This window comes from Falco rusticolus, chromosome 1 (assembly GCF_015220075.1).
Source record: "Falco rusticolus isolate bFalRus1 chromosome 1, bFalRus1.pri, whole genome shotgun sequence".
Taxonomy (NCBI): Eukaryota; Metazoa; Chordata; class Aves; order Falconiformes; family Falconidae; genus Falco; species Falco rusticolus.
Window position 1 is genome coordinate 48,945,746 of NC_051187.1, and position 24,092 is coordinate 48,969,837.

Genomic DNA, 24,092 nt, shown 5'->3' on the forward strand with positions numbered 1-24,092 from the left:
ACTGCTGCTTCAGCTGCTTATTCCTTACACCTTTGTTCTTACCTGCAAAACGAAGACCAAATTCTGTCTTCCACCCAGTACTCATTACACTCAAACATTTGATCATGGGTTTGTACAGTCACACTTGTTGGGTCTACTGAAAATGACTGCCAAGGTACACGCTGGCTTTAATAATTATGGGAGTTGCTAGTTTGTAATGAATCGGCCTTTTGCACAGATTGCTTCAACGATGCGAGCACAGTTAGAAATGTGAACAAGAAGGATGTTACATACCTGAAAAACATAATCCCATGGCTTTCTACAGTACCAGTCAGTACCTCCTTTTGTTTGCTGGGTTAGTCAGCTCTCCTACAGGTATTCATTTTAATGCTATGCAATCTTTGTGCAGCCTGTCACACAGTTCCCTAAAGTACCTAACAATACCAATTCCACCTAGGTTTGGTTGGCCCAGACTTCCCTTAGAAGTATTACAAATATTGTTTTATCCAATCTTTCTTATACATGCTAAAAGTCTACTGTATTTTCAAGGTGTCATTAAAGGCATCTGTAACAAGAAATTGCAATAAAAAAGCAAGTCTTAATCAAGGCACCTGAAAATACAAAAATAAAGGTAATTTCAGTAGTATGTAGACTAGAATTCTCAGGCTGCCAGGAACAAATACTTTAAAATTAGTTCTCCCATATCTTATCAGCACTGTACTGTATTATTCTCCTTATCAGCACTGTACTGTATTATTCTCTCTCAAACACTGATTTTTGTCTTGGCCTCAGGGACCCACTTAGTTTAACCATGAAGTAAAGCAACAGTCCCCTCTTTTCCTCCCACAACAAAGCTTCTTAGGAAATCGTAACAGTTCAACAACTTTCAAATGTGATGGAAATTACTAAGCAAACTCACTTTCTAAAAATTACTTTTTTCAAGGTTTCACCAAACCACTTAATTACTCGTCCTCTTGTTCAGCAAAGCACCTGCACTGGAGCCTCTGGCTAAAGTTTGCTACTAGAGAAAGCAAAGTGAATCCTGCAAAGTAAGTTTGTGAAGGTATGATGTATAAAATAATATTTTTTTTTCACACACACCAAATACTAACAACATAAATTTAATATAAATGTTAATTCAAGTACATAAGTCAAACACATGATTTCAACATTAACAATTACAACACTTAAAACAACTACTACGTAGCTAGTATCAAATGCAAATAAAATTAAATTGCTACAACTGCACCTAAATTATCATCAAAAGACAATTTAATAGGGTGATGAAACATGTTGAACCAAAATAAGTAATGGACCACAATAGTTGACTGCTTATAAGAAAACTTATTCAACTTTAAATCTTTCCATTGCATAGTTTTCTGTCTACATAATATTTGGTTTTGAGAAACACATTTCAGACAAAACAATACTTAAAACCAATACCTGCATAGGTGAGACCCTTAGACTCTTTAACATATGCTACTCGGCCCATTCCTTGACCAGGAACTGAAACTATATACTAAATTTCAAAAACGATCTACTGTATTAGTTTCAGATTTTTTAAAAAAAGGAAAAGAAAAAAAAAAAGGCCTGTACTTTTTGTCATTCAATAAATAGAACACTTCACTGAGAAATGCTAGAGAGTCACAATAAAATTAAAAACAGCCCACTCAGAATGAATTACATATACCCGATTTAAAAAATTTAAAACTATTTTCAGTTCAATGCTAAACAATGTTTTTTAAGAAGAACACGGCCTGATTAGAAAGTGAGCAAGCTGCTGTTCAACATGGCTACTGCGGGCAAATAGGAGGGCTGGTTAAGAGGGATAGCCTAGGTAAGAGTAAGGCCTCTGTTTACACACGCATCCAGCAGAGAGGTGCTAACAGCAGAGACAACTTATTGAGCTGTACAGAAAAGTACATGGAATTTGTATATGTCAAGATTATATTTTTCTGTCCATTTTTGTTTTAAAGAATTATCTAAGGTATTGAACCTCATTGCTATGACTATAGAAATACATCTCCTGTAGCCTGATGGTATGTTGACATAAAGCCCTTCAAAATACCACTCATCCATTGATGTAATGCTATCACAGAAGCAAAGATTGTATTTGGACTTTCCTACCTATAAAACTTTGCACCAAGTTTGCCAGGGTGGTGTGTTTTTGTTGTTTTGGTTTTTCTTAAATGTTTGCTTAGGATTCATTACTTACAACAGAAGCTGTAAAAATCTGCATGAAACTCAAAACAGAAGAGTAGGAATTGTAACAAATTATTTCAACACTAAAAATAAGCTACTGTTGTATAAACTATTACAGGTAATTAAAATTTTTTGAACAAATTATCTTTTCAAAACAAATTTAATCAAGCTAACAAAAACAATTAAACATTTGATTTCACTAATCTTTAAAGTGAAATGTTTAATACACACGTATGCTCTGAAGAATTATTCATCAACAAACGTATAATGTGAATTTTTGGTAATTATCTATCAGTGTGGTGGTTCTTTTTCTTCTTTCGTGGCAAGATCCAAAGCAACAAATTCTGAACTTTTCTTCTTCTGGACAATTCAAGCCAAATAGGGTGTACACTTAGCTGCAGAAAAAGAGGGGGAAGGGCGGAGGCAGAGAAAGAGACACTTATTTTCAGCAAGCATACTGCGTTACCTATTCCAAGATGGATTTAAATCTTATACCAATGCTGCATTCTTCCCTTTCCTCTGCACCCCTAATATGAACTCAAATCATTCAATTATTTAGTCAACGGTTCAAGCAACAACACAAAGAACCTAGTAAAAAAAGAGAAAGAAAAAATGAGAACTTACTAACCTCAGGTTTTTTTCCTAAAAACCTTAATAAGATTCTTTGATACTGAACAGAAGTATTTTCTCAGCCTACATATATTTGTTTTTAATGCAACATCACAATATTTCACCTCCACTGAACACAAAATATTAACAAAGACAACTTTAATGTGCATATTAAATCACTCTACTGTTGCATTGATCTGTTGCATCTTCTATGTATCACAGCAGCAGTATTTCATATTTTATATTTAACACTTTAGATCTGAATGTCTTATTAACTATGTACCAACTCCTGCTAGACATAGACTACATAAACTCCAACTTCACTGTGGTCATCAATGGACTAGAAGAAGGCACTAAATGCAATCCTGTTTTGAAGCGACTACTGAAATCAGTCAAGTTATTTCATGGATATACATAGCCCAATGTTTTTGCATCTTTCTTACTTATTTTTTCCCCAAGTTCTCCTACACAGGCCCAGATTTACAAATTTATGTTCCCTGTCTGTAAGCAGCAGCAACAGAAAACAACTGAATCTTCAGGACAAACCCTGGGTGACTCAGGTTAGAAGCTTCCAGCAGTAAACACTGAGCATGGATTTAATGCTATTTTCAAACTGCCTTATAAGCTTTTGAAAACCAATCTCACACTCAGAGAAGATGGTAATCCTCATCTTAAAAAATGAAAGAAGCCTCAGAAGTGACAGACATCCACACTTAAATTCATCCACAAAAGCATTTGAAAAAAGAGAACATTTACCCTTGTAGCATAGAATGCAGGACGTTAAAAAACCCTTCCTGCAAACCAGGAGACATTAGTCTCTTTCTTTCACGTGAAACTGACTACCCAAAGAAACAGTCTGTCACTAGTGTAGTAACTTCACTTCCAAACGTAAATTTAAACCCAAGCTGGAAATCCAAATAATTTAGAAATTACTGTGAAAAATGACTTAGTCACTTTAGGAGTAAAAGCCATAATCTTCCTTTGTGTTACACAATCCACATGAACATCAGACTGGATGATCCATCAGCAGGTCCACAGCAGCACAGCTATGCTCTGTTTTGGGAAAAAAAAAACCAAAAAACTGGACAAAAGTAGTTCCACAAGCCTTCTCAGAGATGTGTCTGTTGGGGAAATAACTTTGAGACCAACTTCTCTAACGAAGAGCCCAAACAGTGCAGCTAACACAATGTCTCTGAAGGGGACAAAAACCTGCACCAAACAGAATCATGACATGGTTTGGGTTGGAAGGGACCTTGAAGAGCATCTAGTTCCACCCCCCCTGCCATGGGCAGGGACACCTTCCACCAGACCAGGTTGCTCCCAGCCCCATCCAGCCTGGCCTTGAGCACGTCCAGGGATGGGGCAGCCACAGTTGCTCTGGGCAGCCTGTTCCAGTGCCTCACCGCCCTCACAGGGAAGAACTTCTTCCTAATATCTAATATCCTGGGAGGTTTACTCACCTCTACTAGCCCACTATATTGCGTTCAGGGACAGAAAAGTTACATATGCTTGCTCAGGGGCTGTGATAAAAACCATTATGTGTAAGTAATCCGGTAAGTATTTAAGACTTCTAAATTCATACTGTTTCAGAACCTCTTATACTACATTCTGAGCATTTCTAAAAATCCCTAAGAAAATAAACACCTGTTTAATAATCTGTATTTGTTAAACAAAGCCAGCAATTTCTGTTTTGCCTTCTTTTTTTTTTTAAACATCTTACATTTTGCACCCAGCTGTTGCTTGTTCCAACAGCAATATAGTTAATTTTGACAAAGCAAACCAAGCCAGTGTTGAAGAAAATCCTTACAACGGATATCCCTATAGTAAAATAAAAACATTTCACTTGAACTTTATGTCCAAAATCCAGGGCAGCTATCTATTGATACATTTGTTCCGAGGCCCAGATGCTGAGTACATGCTCTTGAACTAGTTTATACAAGTTTTATCTTTGACTTGTAAATTGCTACTGCATGCAGTATTTAAGAAGATTAAACAAGTGAATTCGTAGTAGTGAGATATAACGCTTGCTCCATCTGTTTCAGTACAGTTTACTACATACATTTTATGTGGTGAACTGGAATTAAAGAGTTATTTACATGCTATAGTTATTAAAATGCTTTTCCTTATTTCAGAGACTTATCAGTACATTTTTAAATACTTTGTTAAATACTTTTAAGTACTGTCTTCTACCTAAAAATTAATTTCTTAAATTGTGCCTCAGTGAGATGCAACATGGATAGCATGTGTGAGTAATCAAAGAACATCCTATTGTTGAATATATGTCTAAGATCTGCCAGATCCCCAAAACTGAAGAAACTACCACAACTTCTTAACTTCTTCCCCATCACCCTTAAGTCAGACTCAGCAGGAAAAGAACTCCCCAGGACTCAGTCTTTGCTACAGAGGGTGTTATCTTAAGGACCAGAAAGAGGTTCTGACATCTTCTGGTATTTCCTGATACCAGTGGAATTCCACCAGCAGTAAGGGAAAACAAAAAACAAAAATAACCACCATGAACCAATCATTCTCAGAAGAATGGCTTCTGATGGTTACTCTTAGTAAAGAAAGGGAGGTGGAAGCTCTCCTATAATTCAGAGCACATCTATGCAACTTCGAGTTCTCTTCTGCCTATACATCAAAGTCATCCAGACAATCTAGCTTGATTCTATAACTAAAAAGCTACATTACTGATGCAAAGGGCCTGAATGACAAATAACGCTTCCTGTTTGGAACTGATTCTGCACTGACACTGCTTCTGAACTAGAGGTAGAATACAGAATGTGTTAACTAGCACAACTATACAGTCTCCAATTTGGACCTGCCTCACATCTAATCAGTCTCCAGGGCAGACAAGAGTAGGAAGTCTTACTCGACACACATTCAACAGCCAAGCACAGTTTTGCAAACGCTAAGGTGTTGCATAACTTCTAAAGACACAGATTTATTTGCATTGAAATGAGATTCAAATTAATGAAAAAGGTACTAATTTCTTCTACGGTGCATTCAGGTTTTTTTCTTTTTCTGTTCCCCACTGCCACCCCACCTAACAGTTATCTTCTGATATTTCAACATGTAGCTCTGCTCCCCTTCTCACACATGGACATCCAGACATGTAATTTCCGTGTATGTAAACAAGCCTGACTGTTTTCACTACCTTGATCTGTCCATGATTTACCCAGTAACATTAAAATACAGGTTATTCATCTTTCAGTGAAATGCTACTTTCTGTATTTTCTCCAAGCATCATTTTCAAAATATTCAGGTGACACCAAGTGGTTAACTGTTGTACTGCTATCTGTTCAGGGCTACTGTTATGTCAAAGTAAATACAGAAATACCTATCACCAAAAACAAGCCAACAGAATGCTTTGAGATTATTAACAGTCCAATTTGAAAATTCTATCAAAGCAGCCCGTTCTCATTCACTTACCTTAGTCTGCTTATATGCTTTAAAAAGAAAACTTGTACACACCATCAAAAAATCAAGTGGGCCAAAAAATTAAGTTCCTGCAAGAGAAGTTACTTACCAGAAGGAATTATTCCATGTCCTCTTTGTATACTCATGCTTTTAGTGAGTTGCTTCCAAGAAGAAACACACTTACACTTTTCCTCAAAATCATTGCTACTTATTAGAAAAAACAAAACCAAACACAAAAAAAAACCCCACACACCGCAAAGAAAAACCACAACACATGCATCCAATGCAGCATCATTAAACATGTCAAATCACACAACAGACTCTTCAGTGAGAAGGTGGGATCTTGTGCCACAGCTCGTAACTCTTCTTCAGCTGCAGATGTCTCTTTCAACACAGTGTAAGTATTAAGTTGGAACAAAAACAACTTCTGTAGATTAGATAGGAAAATAAACTTTCTAGACTCCTTAGGGCTATGTTTCAGTATCACGACAATGCCAACATCCAAAAAGAGTTTTATCAACATGAAAAAGATGTATCTTTCCAAAGTCTGCCATGAGGTTTGCTTTGAAATATGGTTCTGTATACTCCATGCAGGGCCAAATCCTCAGAAACAAGAATGCACAAGAAGCCATGAAAAGAAAAAAGTTTTAATAGTTCAAAGAAAACAAGACAGCATTACTAGCACTACGCCATTACACAGAGAACTTTTACAAACCAAACCTGGGATCTGGGAATTCTGCTAAGTAAGAATTCACATTAATTGTGATCATATAGCACACTGAAGTACTCAAAGTACTGTTAATTTAAGCTCACCTTAACATGCTTTCCCTGTAGCACTTGTATGATTGAAGCTATGATTGAAGAGAGAAAAATCTCAACACATACTTTCTTCATTTTTTTAAACTTGTCTGCATTCTGGATTTGACCACAGCTGTGAATAATCATTCTTAGTCTAACTGGTTTTTTGTTCTGGTGATTCTTTCCCAAAAAAGTACAGGAGAGAAAATACTATCTTTAGATAACACATCTGTAAGCCACAAAATGGGCAGGTATGCATGGTCAAGCATAGAACCTGAAGCTGTCTTCATTCTTTTAAAGTCTCACATCACTATTTCACATTTTGCATCCTTTTCGTGTTCAGATTACACAGGTTATAAAAGCTTTGGCCCTAATTTTCATAGCTATAAAAAACCAGAAACAGACGCTCAACCAGTAACACCACCCACAGTGTGTACAAAACCAGGCACAGATATTTCGCCATTGTATTATTAAAAATAAGTAACTCCCATCACTTTGACCATCTGAAAGCAACGCCTTTTGGAGGTGACCTACTAATGCAAGCCAAAAATACCACTGCTAAAGTGGAGACTGATTAAGGCTTTGTGTTTTGGAGATTGTCCTTCCTCTGAGACCTTTTGGGCATGCAAAATCAAAACCAAGGAGAAGCAAGATTCTAAGCAAGAAGAAAAAGCTTGTTTACATTTCAGTCATGCATTGCAAAAAAAGGCATCACAGTCAAGCCTTAAAGAAGTCTGCCACAAATTCATCCAGAGGAAAAATCTCACCACAGCCTAAGTATCAAGAGGCTTCCAGAACAAGTGCTAAGTAGCAGTATGAGGAAAAGAAGGATGGCAACACTATTTTAACAGTTTGCTATCAGCAGTAGCTTTTTCAATCCACCAAAACTAGAACAGGTGAGAAAAAAAGAAGAAAGAAAAAAAAAAAAGAAGGGGGGGAGGGGAATAGAGGGGAACAGAAAAGCCTTTCTTAAAGAAGTTCTCAATAACAAAAGCAGCCATCACTAAACAGGACTCCACTTAATCTTTCTGTTACTATTTCTCCTTCCATTTCCCTGAAAATTTACTTTCACTGGGCCAAAATTACAAAGTAAAAGCATTTTAATAAACACTGCTTTATCTGTTCTCATTTGTCCTCCTTACATTCCTAAAGCAGAATTGAGCTTTAAATGCTGTGGATGTAGTCCTGGGCCCTGTACACATGCACAGCTAATCAGAAAAGGATTATTTACTGTACTGTACAATGTCATCGTGCTTCTATCCAGAGCTGCACTATACTGGATCAAGTCTGATGCCTCAGACACACAGTAGGCACCATCCACAGAGAATGCCACCGCCCTTCAAACCTGGAAGTCCATGGCTTCAGAAGCCTGATATTCTAAACCAAAATGTGAAAAAAACACAGCAGTCTGTTAATAAACACAAATAATAGTATTTAAAGCACAATGTGCTTGAACATCCCAGATAACAGAAGAAACTTTGGAAGAACTTGCCTACCACCACTCTGAAAACCAAAACACTCCCTCCCAAACAAGCCTGACATTGCTTAATTTCTGAAATAAATTAAAAAAACACCAAACAAACACACCAACATACAAAAAAAACCCAACCCACCACCCACAAACTAAAAAAAACCTCCAACTTTCTGCGCATAATTAGACAAGAAACTAGTTTGCATTATCTGAACAACCCCATCATCTCCAATGTAATTCTTCACAGAAATAATTCTGCATGGACAGGAAAAAAAAAAAAAAAAAGAGAAAAAAGAAAAAAAACCCGAATCTCTGGCTCTGGGATTCATTAGGAACATTTTTTTTTTGTAGTAACAGGAAAATATTTATGTTGCTCTAAAAAAAAGACTAGCAAGAATTCATTTCATGATACAGCATCTACTGATCTAGTCATGCTGAAAGAAACCATGTAACAACAACACAAGAACTTTAGCAAATCAGAGAAATTATGTGATGGTTTGTAATATGTGCCAACTTATAAAGATCAGTCCTATTTCATCTTCAAATATAGCAGGATATAAAGGCCAGAAAGAGAAAACAAGCTAACTAAGCAGAAAAGAAATGTTTAAAAGAACAAGTGGAATAAATTATACAAAGCTTTGTCTGGAAGTATGAGGAGTTTTCAGACCATTATAGTAAGTCTCCGTAACAGCCTTCAAATCTGAGTACCAAAGAGCCAAAATTCCACTTTCTTTGAGGATGGAGTTTGATCTCCAATTGATAGCTGCAATTACTAATGAAACAACCTGGCACTAGGAATCAGTTCTCTGTTCTGAATGCTGTGTGCTGAATGTTCTGAAAAATGCTGGGCAGGAACTAGATGGCAAGTGTTCTGTTTTGTATTATTTACATAATTAATTTCCTAGAGCTCCACGGATAACACTGTCAAAACTCCAATGATCTGTCATCTCAGTTATGAAGAGATTTTACCATTGCTTTTTATAATATAAAAACTTCCCTTTTCTAGCAGCTGCATGCTAATTTTAAGAAATGCAATATATACAAATGAAGACACTAGACTTAGAAATTAAATAAGAATAACTGTATCCATGTTTTATCCCATTTCTGGTTAAAAAAACAATTTAAAAAAGAACAGTAAGTGACAGCACTTGGATACTCTGCTATAGCTTTAGGAACGTCTATAAAGAGCAGTAAGAAAAGCTTCCCAAACCTATTTATTTATCTGAATATGGATCTAACACTTCTGTTTTCCCTTTATGTAATAAATTAAGAACACAGCCTTTCAAATAAATTTTCGGCATCATAATCATCACCCAGAAGACCTTATACCTAAGTCACTTAGCATGTCATCTAGTTCTTCTTTGTAAGTCATTACAGCAGATAAAAGGAAGCAAAAATGACCCTAGCACTGCACTGCAGATGTTTACACACTGTTTCTTCAGTTCTCTCACCTGATGGTCCAGACTCAACTGACAATGTAAGAAATAATTATTCTGTGGACTAACTTGTATTTTATATAAAGATACACACCAAGGCAAGATACATAGACAAAGAACAGTATTAAAGTAACTTTTCTAGCTTCGTTTCTTAAGAACTAGTTGACAACATTTATGCTTACCTAGATGTAGAAGTGTGAACTGTGCTGCCAATTCCTTTGCACCTTCTACTGTTGTACAGAGTTTGTCTGGCATGAAGTAACTCTGGGAACCATCAGCTATACTCGGAATAAGCACCTTGTACACCAAGAGAATTCTCCCATCCTGACTTGTGGTTGAATACAGGTAGTATTCTGGCGGTGCCCAATTATTTTTATTGCAAAAATAATCCAGGTGCATTGCTGCAGAACTGAAGTGACTGGATTTTAAAGAATACATGCTAATTGGAGTAAGCTTTATTCCTGGAAAAAAAGGGTATGTACATCTTTCAACTTCAGGGGGGCTTGGACTGTGCTGACCATTAAGACGAACTGAAAGACTTGCTGGTTTCCCTAAGGATTTTTGATGACCATCTTCTTTGTTAGGAAACCCTGAGAGATTTTCTGAACCAGGACCTATCTGACCATTGAAATGTTGCTTCCAAGTATTTTCTTTGTTAACTGGCTTTGCCAGTGTCACCTCAATACTAGCTCCATCAATGCACTTCCCATTCATTACAGACATTGCAGCAATGGCATCTTCTCGGTGGAAAAAATGAACAAACGCATAGTCTCTCAGCTTCTTTACACGTTCCACTACTCCTGGCTTGAACTTGTTGAATTCAGCTTTAATTGTGTCCTCTGTAGTAAACATCATTAAATTTCTTACATATAGTACTTTAACTCTTTGCATTGTTTCTTCATCGACTTCTTTCTCAGGATCTGCCCAGTCTACTTGAATAGCATGGCCCCAGAGCTGGAATGTTCCTACAGCAAAGCAGTATTACATCAATAAGAAATATGCGAAGGAAAACAAAATCATTCTTATCAACTACCTCTACAAAAAGCAAACGTGATGCATGACACATGAAACTGGTTTTTGTTGCCTGCATCTACTTAAAGCAAAATATGTAAAATATTGCTACTTTAAATTATTAAAGAAAGTAAGACACTGAAAAAATTCAGTGTTCTATCTGTAACCTTTAGGTTCATTCAGCAACATAAGCTGTAATAACAGATTTTGTGATTCAGTGGCATGCATATACATGCATATATAAAGCAAACATAAGCAACACTGTTTTGCTAGTTATTAAACACAGCCTCCTCAGTAATATATCTACTTTAAAAACTAAGGTCAACACCTGGAAGAAGTAATCTAAATGTATATGGACTAGCACGAGCCTTACTCTATGTTGCAGCAGACACTGAAACCATGAACTAAAAAAAAAAAAACCCACATTGCTACTCATTTCAAGCCACCACTTTGCATAATCACACAAGTAGTTTATTTTACATTCAGTGATATTGCCATATTTCTCCCATTATTTTACAAGGCTTATTTAAGTCTTAGGTAACACTTCTTCCTAACACTGTCAGCAATCAACGTGCAACTTGCCTACATCTTTGCCTTAATACATAAGAGTTTTTTCATTCATTTCAGCAAGGCCAATGCTGTATTATCTGGTTTAACAACTTTGCTTCTCAAACTATTTTGTTTCATTTCCTGTTTAATTTTTCTTCCTCTCTTCTACAATTTCCCTTTTTAACTGTACCTTCACCTAGTCCCTCCTCTTCCACTATATTTAATCCCTTATATTTCCCCCTCTCAAAATGAATAAAGGTGCAAAGAAAAAGTTGTCTTCTATTTGTTAAAACTCTTAAAATTATTTTCTAGTAAAAGATTAAATACCCACTTTCAACATATTTAAAGTATGAAACAGCAGTAACATCATTTGTGACACTTAAAGGTAATAAGGAACACATTCCAAGTAGTTTATTTTTTAGGCTCAGCTTTAAGAGAATTCATGTACAGGGCCTAGAGCATGCAAATGAAAACTGGATGGACGCCCAAGCAAATACCTATCTTGGTGTAAATTACAGTAACTTGTGCTTATAAAATCAATGGCTGCTCTTTCATTCTCAGAATTGCTTAAATGTTAAAAGCCCAGCTTCTTTCCTAAAAAAATAAATTATGAAATACAAACCAAAAAAACCCCGATTTATGAATGAAAAAAACCGAAACCTCTTTAGCTGAAAGGCAGCACTGCAGTTTTGTAACTCTCAAAATACCTTAAAGAAAGGAAAACAAGGATGATCATCCACACCCGACACCCCCCACAAAATGGAGACAGATACTCCCACAAAAACTAAATTTAATTACAAATAGGTTTACCTGGGATTAGCCGTCTTCTAGCCATTGCAGCTGCTCTGTGAGATTCATATTCTACAAAGGCAAAGCCACGATTTTTTGTTTTGTCAGTGGCATTTGGATAAACAATGACATCCACCACTCCTTCTGTAACTTTTCTCATTTCATTCAGTATTTCTTCTTTCTTCTTCTCTTTTGGAATTGCTCCAATGAACAGTCGGCAGTTATCCAAGCTTACGCAGACACCAATAAATTTCCCTGGACGAATTTCGTAATTATTTAGAATCCTGATGGCTAGCTGGGCGTCCTCTTTAGTAGTATACATCACAAAAGCATAGCCTCGATTCTCACCACTAAATTCCATCATCAGTCTGAACTCATAGATTTTCCCAGCTTTCTCAAAAACAGGAACTAATTCATCTTCATACATATCACGAGGAATTTTACCCACAAAAACTTCACATCCACGAGGTGGTGGAGGACCTTCCCAACCTTGAAATAAATCATCCAACAACAATCTTAGTACAAACGCCAGATAAGCACACTTCTCATCCCCGTAATTTGCAATTGGAAGTTATTTACTTATTTTTAGTCTCAATTTAGAACTAGCATGTTCTCATCCATTATTTAATTCTTATTTTTGCTATGTTTAAATAAAAAAATGCTATAAGCCCATGATCTGTATTTCTTCTAATTCCATCTTCTGCTTTTTTCACTGAAATCTCTATGCCAACCCACTGAACCTAGCATTATTAAAACACTGATAGGTTTGCTATAAGAGTCCACGTTTCAATTATTTTTTGTCCTATAGAATTATATGTCAGTTTATTAATACAATCAACAGGTGATAACTGAGAAACAACTTAAGTTCTTTTTTCTACTCTAACATTCAGAAGTTGCAAATGTTTCTCTGTACTTCTTCCCATATTTTACGAAATTTTGGTCAGGGTCCCCAGTGCAGTATTTATTTTTTTTCTTCCTTGACATCATTCAGAAGGACCAAATATTTTGCCTCCACCTCCTCCATTCATCCACTAAAACAGGACTCCCTAAGGAAGGCAGGATACAGAGCCATCCTTTCTTCAACAGCCAAAAGGCTGAACACTTTTCCTCTAAAAACAGACCATGCTTTTCACAGGCTGGAGCTGGATGTAGGAAAAAGGAAAAAAAAAAGAAAAGAAAAAAAATCCACAGAACAAGCCAGTCCCTAGTTCACATCTGAAAGTTACAAGAACATCCATGCCTCTGTCCTTAAGCCAAGGACTTTAATACACTCTTTTATATCTCTGCATAGGTACATTTAAAAACATGGAGTTATAGTCTGCAAATATGGCACTCCACTTTCCCAAAATACACATTTCAAAAAAAAAAAAAAAGCTTGAGTTTTTTGTAACAAATTAGACGAAACAGAAGTTTCAAAGGCAGACAAATAGTCAAACCATAGCTAACAGCTTTTTCTGAAGCTCTGACAAGAAAGGTTCTCTGCATGACAGAAAACAAGTACAAAATTGGCAGAAACAATTCATACAAAATTTGTTAAGTACTAGTATGAAATGACAAAGTATAAGGAGGTAAAGTGAAAAAAATTATTGAAAAATTACTGTTGACAAGTTAAAACAAGAAGGTAATTAAATACTTTGGCTTGAAGCTCAGGATAAATTGTATTTAGATGATTTTCTAATTAACTTAAAACTTTTTCCTTCATATTAGTATCAGCAAAGGGCACATAATTTACTCGTGAAAAAAATTTTAACAGAATTGAGAAATTTTTGCCTTCTCACAGAATAAATTTTCATCTATAAACTGTAGACTAGGAACTACATAGTACACGGGGAAGCTACCAAGGCATCAGAACTGATATGCATTTGGAGCCACGCTGCCACGGCTTATCCAGGAGAAAGTCTGGCCCTGTTCCATGCAGCATTCAACATCTTTATCATGTTCAGCTTTATAAACATTTATGACCACTTCAGCTGAGGTCTGACAGGACATGGCAGGTAATCCAGTTTGCAAGTTAGTACTGCCATCACTCACATCATGCCAGTCAGTTGCCCACCTAAAAAGCACAAACTAACAGTACATTTAGGAGCTCCAAAGACAAAAGCAACTGCACACCTTCATGAGGAAAAGAGAAGGCTACGCTTGGCTGTGTAGGAAAGTAATGTAATTCAGTAACAATGTTCATTTACTAACTAGACAAACTTTTACAATCATCTTCAGCCTGGTAACTGATTAAACATCAGTTTTCAGTAAGTAAAAAGCCATCTACCATTCAAAAAGACACCCTTCTTATTTTAGAGCTGCATACTAACTTAGCATTCCAGCACATTATGGTCAACTGGGAGTAAGTTATGACTCCTGACTTAAAACATGGTCTGTGCCACATTTGCCAACGAGCAACATATAGTTAAAGCAAGCATGGAAAGAACTACCCAAAAGCACCGTTCCTCAAGTAGTTCCCAACTGACCAGACCATTTCCTTGACTGGGTATTTGATTCATTCACAGATGATACATTATGGGATTCCTTTCTTTGCAGCGGTTCAAATGATCAAACTTCAGTGAACATTATAGTAATAATCCTCCCACTGTTAGTGAGATCCATGTAATCTCAACTTTTCTTCCATGTAATTCTAATGACTTACATACCTAATGGCATTATACCTGCAACAATCTAAGCAGAGGACTCAAACAAAGCAATGAAAATTCACAATCTTAAAGATTTGGTTTTCCTCACTCTACAGGTACATTTTCCACACGTGGCATAAACTGAACAAGAACTGTGCTGCTGCCAATTGAAGTGTGTGTGGGGGGGAAATAGTATTTTTTAGGGCAATTTTAAGCCAGAAGAGTTGCTTGCTCTGGGTAATGTGCCAGTCACATAAATAACATGATAACAGCAAAACAGAGCTGACAGTGAGACCATCTCCTTTGAGAGCAACACAAGTTTATAGAAATCACATCTTACACAAGCAAAATTCACAGTGAAACTCTTCATTTACAGTTACTGTAAACTTATTACAAGCCATCTCAAACATTCAAGACTCATCTGCCTGGAAAACCATTTATAGTAACTTGGGGTAATTCTCAGCCTAAGGAAGTATAAAAACTCACGAAAATTTAAAGGAGAGGTATATAATTAATGTCAATGAACAGTTGCAACAAAAATATACCTTGTCAAACGCATCTAGTTACAGAAATTCAATTAAATTTGCCAAACACATATGCTTAATACTGCCTAATGTTCTAATTAAAAATCATATTGATAATGTAACAAATGTATTACATAATTTAAGAACAGGCTGAGACCTCAAAGTAGTCGGTGATTCCCTGCAGTTCTTTTTCCAGTGCCATTTGCAAAATAATTTCACAAGGCTTCCTTTGGCTATTTTATATAGCCTAGTAAAAGTATGTACATACTTTTAGACTTGGAAAAAACTTCCCAACTTCCAGAAAAAAATAATTTTGATGCAGCTGTTATCTTAAACTACGTATAGCAATGAGCAATACAGTTCATGCTTACAAGCATGACTTACAAAGATAATGGATTACAGGCCACAACTGAGAACTAACTGAAACAGCAGTACAAAGAATTTTCCTTCTTTCTGCTTGTGTAAGTGCATAATCTGACTCAAAAAGATGCGTTACTGTGCTCCATGGGATACAACCAAGACTAATGGCAAAATTCTTCTACACAGTTGATGTCAACAACTAGGAAAACTATTCAAAATAGAAAAAATGCTTCATAAAGATTTAAGGCATTTGACATATTTCATCAGAATAACAAGCAATGTTAAGATAAAGGGAAATGACACAGTATTATTACACAGAATTACAGGTACTAAGTATTTCATAAGGAAATTTCAAAAAAACTATCTCAGACTAGAAATAAAGCCCAAATTCAGCAGCAATGACACTAACCATTTTAACAAGGTAAGTGTAGGAGGAGATAATCCCACCTTTCAGAGCTCTCAAAACCAAAGCTAGATACTAATCTGAACATGTGTCTTAGCCAAAAATAGTCATCAGGCTCAGCACCGTAACAACTGCAGAAAGTAAATGTGTAAGACATATAGAAGTTCAGACTAAATGATATAGAAGCAACTTAATTTCTTAACGTATTCCTGAAACGGAAAAAATGACATTTTGGTAGGGAAAAAAACCAAACATAAATTTAAACGCTTGAACAGAAGAACAAAAAAATAAAAAAAACAAAATGAAAAAAAACCCCAAAATGTATCTACTGAAATATTCCTCCTCCGCTGTTCAAGTGCCTTCATTCAAAACAATAATAAATTCAATCATTTGGGTTTTATTAATTTATTTAACAAACTTTCAGCCTTTGCATCACGAGATAAACCCACTAGTTTCCAGCATTCGTATAAGCACGGATTAAAGCTGAATGATCCTGCAACATCTTCAAACAAAAACACCCTTTAACAGTCCTACTTAAAACTAAACAAAAGCTTTTCCTTGCACTACCTGTGAGCATTACTTGCTTTCTGTAAATTAAATCTGCCGCAGCAGTTTTCAGCAAAAGTATTTTAGCAGGGAATAGGGCTATTTCAAGAGATTTATTATTGCCAAGTTACTTAATCACAGTATCAGACATGTTTTTAAAACAGCATTTAATATACAAGAAAAAAATCAAGTCTTCCAACACAGTAACATCCTGAAATGTTTACTAAATCAAATAGCCACTGTTTCAAAATTGCAATATACACATTCCATATAGTGCAGGATTTAATTCTTCTTTTTTTTTCCACTGACTTTACTGGAAATATAATTGGGCATACACAAAAACAATTCAGTGGAAAAGTTTGTTTTCACTGCAGCAGTAACTTCCCAGTTCAAGCATGTAGGTCTCCTTTCTGCATCATGACAATAAATCCCAAATCACCATACACTCACCAAGAGGACTGTAGTTTTTATAACAATCTCTGTTATCCTCTGAGATTTTTATCAACTGTTATTTTCTTTTTACATATGGATACATACTCAACAATTTCTGTCTTCCATTGTATTAAGTGAAAGAACAGTAACACAGGAATAATAAACTGTTGTACTTCATTGTTAAAAACACATCCAACGAAAGATAAAAGCTCCAGAAGTTCAGCTATCAATTTTTCTTCTCAGAATGAAGGGGTGTGGGGGTAGTTATGTTAGATATGGAGAACAGATTAGTCAACTCTGAAAACAAAATGAGTTATATTATATTCACTGGTACCACTTCAGAGTTTGTTAACAACAAATATATACATATATATATATACACACACACACACAAATGCTTTGGCCAGTGCAAGTGGAAAGACAATAAATAAAAGTAGGTTATGCTTGGTTTCATCAACTTGTTTTTCCCCTTCTGTGCGTCTAAGTATTTTCAAGCATGTTCTCAGTAATATGGAACACACTCAGTATTTTCAGCTCCACATTCCTTTTGCTACCTGTCAATTTTAGCTGTTCTTAAATCGGTGACTTCTTAAATCCAACGAGAGCAAATGTTCAACATAGTCTAGGACAAGAGATCTCAAAACTGCTAGAAACTGTAAAGCACATCAAGACGCTGAGCACCTTGTGTTTCTTACACTCCTCCCATAAGCACCTACTAGTGGTCACTGTCAAGATACAGGGCTATGCAACTTTTCAGCCTGATTAAGTATAGCTCTCACTGGAAAAAAATGAACTTCAACTTTGTAATCTGAAAAGAAACACCTACCTGGTGGAGGACCACCGAATTTTCTTTGCCCATTTTCCTGAACCATGCTGTATCCAGTCTTCTCCATCAGGGCAAGTAAAGCAGCCTCATTCTGAGTGCCACTTCGGATTTTGCCACATCCATTTGCTGCAGCTTTACTTTCCTCATGCATATCTGCAATAGCTTCAACAGAACATTTCCACTATTTCAGTTCAGATAATTCTGAATTGTTAGATGTACAGAGAAGCTACCAAAACACAGGAAAACAACTTACGCTATACTTGCCTGTTTACTGTGACTTTGTTTAGCATAAGGCTTCAGTCCTATATCCAACTACTATCATCTATATAATGCTTTCAAAACATTGTTCTGTAGCTATGATAATCTTGAACCTTAACCAGCAACTACATAGTCTATATGCTAACTTTTGTTAAGTGGTATCACAACTATTTTCTAAGTATGCTGCCCTTCAAGTAGAATAACGAACTCTTTCATACATCACATTATTACAGTTGCGTAGCGACCTATATGCTACTCAATGTGACAAGTTCCACTTTTTTATTGCTGTATTTTATAGAAAAACCAATGATTTTTCAACTATTTTAGTACAAAAATACTTAAGAAATACATTAAGTCCATGCCTATTTAATACAAAGAATTCAAAGAATGAACAAAATAATTTAATTTAAACCAATACACAACAAAACCAGGCAGAACTGTCTGGTAAAACTAAGGGGCTTAATTAAACCCACCTCTGGGATTCTTGTTTTCATTACTTTATTCATTTTCACTATTTCCAGAACTAAAAAAGTTTATCAATATAGTTGTTGCTGTTGTATCCACTATTTCTCTGGCATGCCATGATCTAGTTCGGCTGCTTTATGTTTCTGTCATCCAGGTGACAGGAAACAATGACACCAAGGAACCTGTTTGGTACTTACAACTTTGCTAGTCAAGCCTCCAAAAAAAATTAACTTTCAAGTCAGATATTTTTTTTTCCCCAACTGATCTCTTCTTTTCCCAAGATTTTCTGCGTTAAGGTCTGCAATACTTGGACAAGCAATCTTCTTCACCACTTCAATCCTTTGTGTAAATGGTATATCCAAGTGCTATGCCACTCATTCTCCAAAACAAATGCTGCCAAAAAAAAACACCACCAAAAAAATAAGCTACAACTTCTGTTTGTCATTTAACTTCCCTTGTATTTTCAGCTTGCTTTGTCTCTAGGATCAGACACAAATAAATCATGTCCCGACACATCAGCAGTTGATTTTTTTTAAAAGAAAAAGTCAAAACCAGCTTAAATTTCACATAAACGTTTCCTGTCAACCCACTATTGTCTGATGAACAACAAGGCTTCCTAATTAAGGCCTCGATTAACAAAGTATCTGGAAAACAGAGAATAAAGGCAACTAAATCAAGGGCAGTGAAGAGCACACAAGCATTCACGTGCCTATCTCTTCATTACGCTTCCACTACTTAAGGCCCCAAGAAACCAGTTACTGCAAGCACTGCAGTGAACTGGAAAGTTGTGTCACTGAACTAACACTTCAAAAGGGAGGGAAGAAGGGTTCAGAACGGTTACAACTGCATCCTTTTTCTACAGTCTGAAGCTCAAGCCACCTTCTTCTCTTCAGCTTATCACTTCTGGTGTTTCTGTACTAACTAAACCATTACTTTTAAGTTGATTATCCAAATGAGCAGCACTGTCTACACAGATTACCTAACAGCTATGTAACTCGAATTAGTAACAATAAAGCCGTATATATTTGCTAACGTCCCAAATGTTACCCCACACATCTTTACACATAAAGGTTTTCAAATGATTGCTCTCACCCTACGCAAGCAGTTGCCTCCATACTCAAAAGATTAACCATACCCATGGCTGCTAGTCTTTTTATTCTTAAAAGATTCCACTGAAAACTACCCCATTACCTCAAATTAAAATCATTTTGCATAAATTTAAGTTTTTTAAAAGATTGTACCTTGTATTTATGGAATGATCAAGCCCCTTCCACTGCCACACTTATGCATGTTATGCAATATTATTGTCCAGAGGTGGACTTCCCCCCTCTCCACCTCCCCCAAGGCTTAAGTCATTTCAAATGTGCTTTGAATCAAAGTAATAATGAAACCATTCTTCAATGCATTCTTTCCACAACTGCCTTCGTATGACATTGTAAGAGATTCTACACTTTCCTTAACAAGAATGGCGACAGAAAAAACACAACTGCTATTTTTTTCCATCCCAGAAAAAAGACAACTTTTTGTGGTATTTTTTTTTTTCTACCAAGCTGGTATTAATTTTGGGGCAGGTATCCATGTAAGCAACCACTCTGGAGAAGTTTCTGACACCCACCACCAGCCATTATAAAAGCCAAACCCCAAGCTCATGGCTTCATCAAAATGAGATTCCAGAAAAGGAGGGTAGAGCATAAAAAATCCCCCGACAGGCACCAGCACGTTGCAGGCATGTAACACCACAGCTCCCGTTTGGTGTCCCACGTCCTTCCAGCAAGTTAATTACATTTACTGTGTTTCACAGCCTACAATCTGCATGGAGATTCCATCATCAGGGAGTCTCTCAGCAGTTTCAGGCCTAGCAAGGTACAGAAAAAAAGACAACAAAGGTGGGGCGAGGGAAAGGTAGACTAATTTTCCCTTCATCTCAGTTAGTTCAAATGTGCAGCCAGAAAGAACGCTATCCCTAAGAGCAGCAAGGGGACACCAGATTAAGATAACGGGAATTAATAAAAATGTCCACAGCGCTCCCACAGAGGTGAGGAGGCAGTTAAGAATTCAGATAAAAGACCAAAGGAGGAAACAAGGGGTCCACGGAGGGGGCCCGAGGACGAAACCAGCACTTGAGGCAGGAGGAGGGCATGGGGGACATGGACAGAGAGGGAAAACCAGCTGCCCCAGAAATACCCTGCGCTCCTCTCGCCGACTTGCACGTAGAGGGCGGCCGCCGGCGGCCCCTTCTCCACACACCCTCGTCCCTCACGCCGCCGCCACCCTTCCCCACAGCACAGCGAGAGCCCGAAGCCGCCGCTGTCCCCAAGGAGGCGAGGCCGCGGCACGACACCCGCCGCCCCGCTGCGAGCCCCACGCCTCACCGGCCGAGCGCGCGGCAGGACACAGCCTGCCCCCCCGCCCCCCCGCCGCCGCCGCCGCCGCCAGGCACCTCACCCGCTGCCCCGCCGCCACGGCTTTCCCTCGCTCTGCGCCCGCCTAGCCAATCAGCAGGCAGCCAGGGTGGGCACGGGTATAATTGAGAGGCGACAGCAGCCAATCAAAACAAGGCAAAGGGCGATGCCCGGCACGCGAGCTCTTTTAAAACAGGCGACCGTTAAACGAGGAGGGTGCGGCCGGCGCCCGCGGAAGACGGTTGGGCGTCGCGTGACCGCCTGAAGGCGGGTCAGCCGCCTGAGGGGAGCCCCGGCGTGAGGGGAGCCGCCTCACCCCTCCCTCCCTCCATCCCGAGAGGGGAGTTGTTCAGCCTTGGTTAACTTGGCTGTTACCCGGTGTCTCTTTTGGTTTAAACCTGCTTTTAAAAGGTGTGTTTGGGTGCTGGTGTGCCCTTGTGCTTTAGGAGGCATTTAGTGTTGTGCAGGTCCATGTCGACCAGTAATACTGAAGTGAAATAAGTCTGGTTTCAATCCCTATTTTTTTTAATTAATACTTCGGTCTCTTGCAAACAAAGCTAATTAGCTTAAGGGCTACCGACACTTCTCAAGCCAGTGGGGCTGGAGGCCTTGCAGGTTCAGTGCTGCTCTTGAACTCCCCATTAAAACTCCTCAGGGGTCACAGCTGTGCAGGCACACTGTGGCACTGATGGGCACACATCGGATACACCCAGGTCAATAAAGAGTATGAGTTTGTTTGTGAGTTCTTCAATTTGTTCTTAGGAACCTCTGGCATGTTTTCTTCATCTAGCAAATGAAAGTCTCCCAAAGCCAAAATAATTTCACTAACGACTCCTTCCCCCTCCCCTTTCCTAACATTTAAATGCTTAACTATTAATAAGGCAGAGGACCCCAGGAATTTTAACTTCGGGACATGCAAATTCATCTTCATTATGAGTATGTTCCAGAGCTTTTGCCAATCTAGTTTTAAATACATACTGCCATAAATTTGTTACATCATATTACCCATTTACCTATTTGAGTCTGCTTATTTTTCAAAGATAAAGCTTATTATCCTCTTACTAATAATGGCGCGATACACTAATCATATTTTACAAATGATGTGCCTCCATTTAAAAGTTCTGAACAGCTGATGTACCAAAGCTATTGCCTTCAAGATTTCAGGTGTCTGCTTGTTTTTTGACCACATTTAAATGGGCCACAAAACCTCTAATAGGAACGAATTTGGGGTATATTAAGTTAAATAAAGTTTGGGGCACTTTGACTGCAGCTTAGTGTCCCTGTTACCTTGGAGACTGCTCGGTCCCTGGCAGAAAACTCTGTATGTCTCAGTTGTTATTGTTGGTGGGAAGTAATGAAAGAATGCAGACAACCTCTTCTGAATGAAAACGGGGAGGAAAAAAAAAGAAAGAAAAAAACCCCAAACAAACAAAAAAACCACCCCAAAACCAAAAAAAACCCCACCGACCCCGCAACTCCTCAGCATTTTCTTTGTATTTCATCTAAGTGACATCTTACTGCATGGGTTACCACTTACTTACCGCTGGAGTACGACAACTGCTGTTCTAGGACAGAGGAGCTGGGCAGCTGGAAATGTTGACCTGTTCCAGCACTTCACAGCAGAACGTCTCAAGGAAAACCTACAAAATTGCCACCACGTTTTTCAGTTTATGACATGAATCAAAGAGAAAAGCAAAATAACCTAAAAGTATTCAATGTCTACATTATAATCTCTTATCAAACATCAAAGTCATAGGGACTAAAGACTTTCTTGCTGACACCTGCCTCTCTAAAAGAAATTAGTGATCCTTTTTTTCCCCTTGTTCCCCACATGCTAATTGGGTATCAGAGTTCTCACTACCCCCTTGCCCACAGGTACTAGCTGTTTTTTTTCTCTCTGACAGTCTGATTGTTCAGTATAATTAGTTTTTCGTAAGAACAACTGTTTCTGACCTGTATTTGTTTTGGATTTTGCTGTGACTCAACGATGAAATCTGCATGGAATATTTTTATTTATTTTCTAAGACAAAATTTACATGGGAGTACCATGTTTTTGTTAAATCAAGCAGTATATCTGATAACTTAAGGTCTTCAAAAAAGAGTTTGCACACCTGAAAGCTCACGGCTAAATCAAACAAGTTATTTACTCCAGCACCCTGAAGTGCTGCTTTTCTTCGTATTAGGAGCAGAATCCTCACCAAGCAAGCCCTTCAGTCAATCTCCTATTGTAAAAAGTTAGGTTTAGTTACTTTTAACAGTGTGTAATTCTGTCAAATCAGAAAACAGTTGTAGGGAATAAACTGTCTCTCTCATCCTCCAGATAGGCGCTGCCCCCAGGGAATTCCACCTTATTTTAATTTCTTTCCCTTTTGCCCACACAGTACTTGATTGCATTGTGCATTCAAAAGACGCGTCTGGCCCATTTATCAGTAGCCATCAGTTGGAGAAGGCAGGAGAAGGACAATTAACATTTTAATTCCCTTTTCTAAGAGTGACAGCCATTCACAGCAAAGGGACAGTTTCTCACAGTTGTAATTTCTCTTTCTCCATACATGTATGAGTACCACTTATCCAAATTTATGCCATATTTTAATTTGCTGATTTTTTACTGAAGATAAACAAAAGGATGGGAAGAAAGGCCAGGCCCAGAACAATGTTTGTTATTTATCAGAGTGTTTAGTTTTTTACTGCTTTATTGAATCAGTACCTTAGTACATTGATGTTTAACTTTTAACCCCAATGAACAGAAACTTATTTCAGGATTATTTTACAAGCATTACAGCATGCTTTACAAAAAGCACTTGGCACAAATTCTGATTAGAAAATTACTTTAAATTGCAAATAATATGCTATTTGCCCTGAAGCTTTATACTGTTCCTATTAACACTAAGTTAGTTTCCTCACGAATGTCTTTTTGAAACTGTCCCAGCTCTGATGGATGAGGAATGAGGGCAGAGTCCTGCCAAGATTATGACATTTATTCCTTTGGCT

General features: G+C 37.5%; 1 protein-coding gene across 1 annotated transcript; it reads right to left on the bottom strand.

Annotated features, from left to right (window-relative positions):
- Positions 1-1,162: 1,162 nt before the first annotated feature.
- Positions 1,163-19,087, bottom strand: RBM46 (RNA binding motif protein 46). Its single transcript, XM_037378165.1, has 5 exons — positions 18,897-19,087; positions 17,977-18,138; positions 12,283-12,750; positions 10,095-10,877; positions 1,163-2,576 (listed from the first exon to the last, which is right to left on the bottom strand). The coding sequence occupies exons 2-5, from the start codon at positions 18,125-18,127 to the stop codon at positions 2,551-2,553; spliced, it is 1,428 nt and encodes a 475-aa protein (XP_037234062.1). The 5' UTR covers positions 18,128-18,138; positions 18,897-19,087; the 3' UTR covers positions 1,163-2,550.
- Between the last annotated feature and the right edge of the window lie 5,005 nt (positions 19,088-24,092).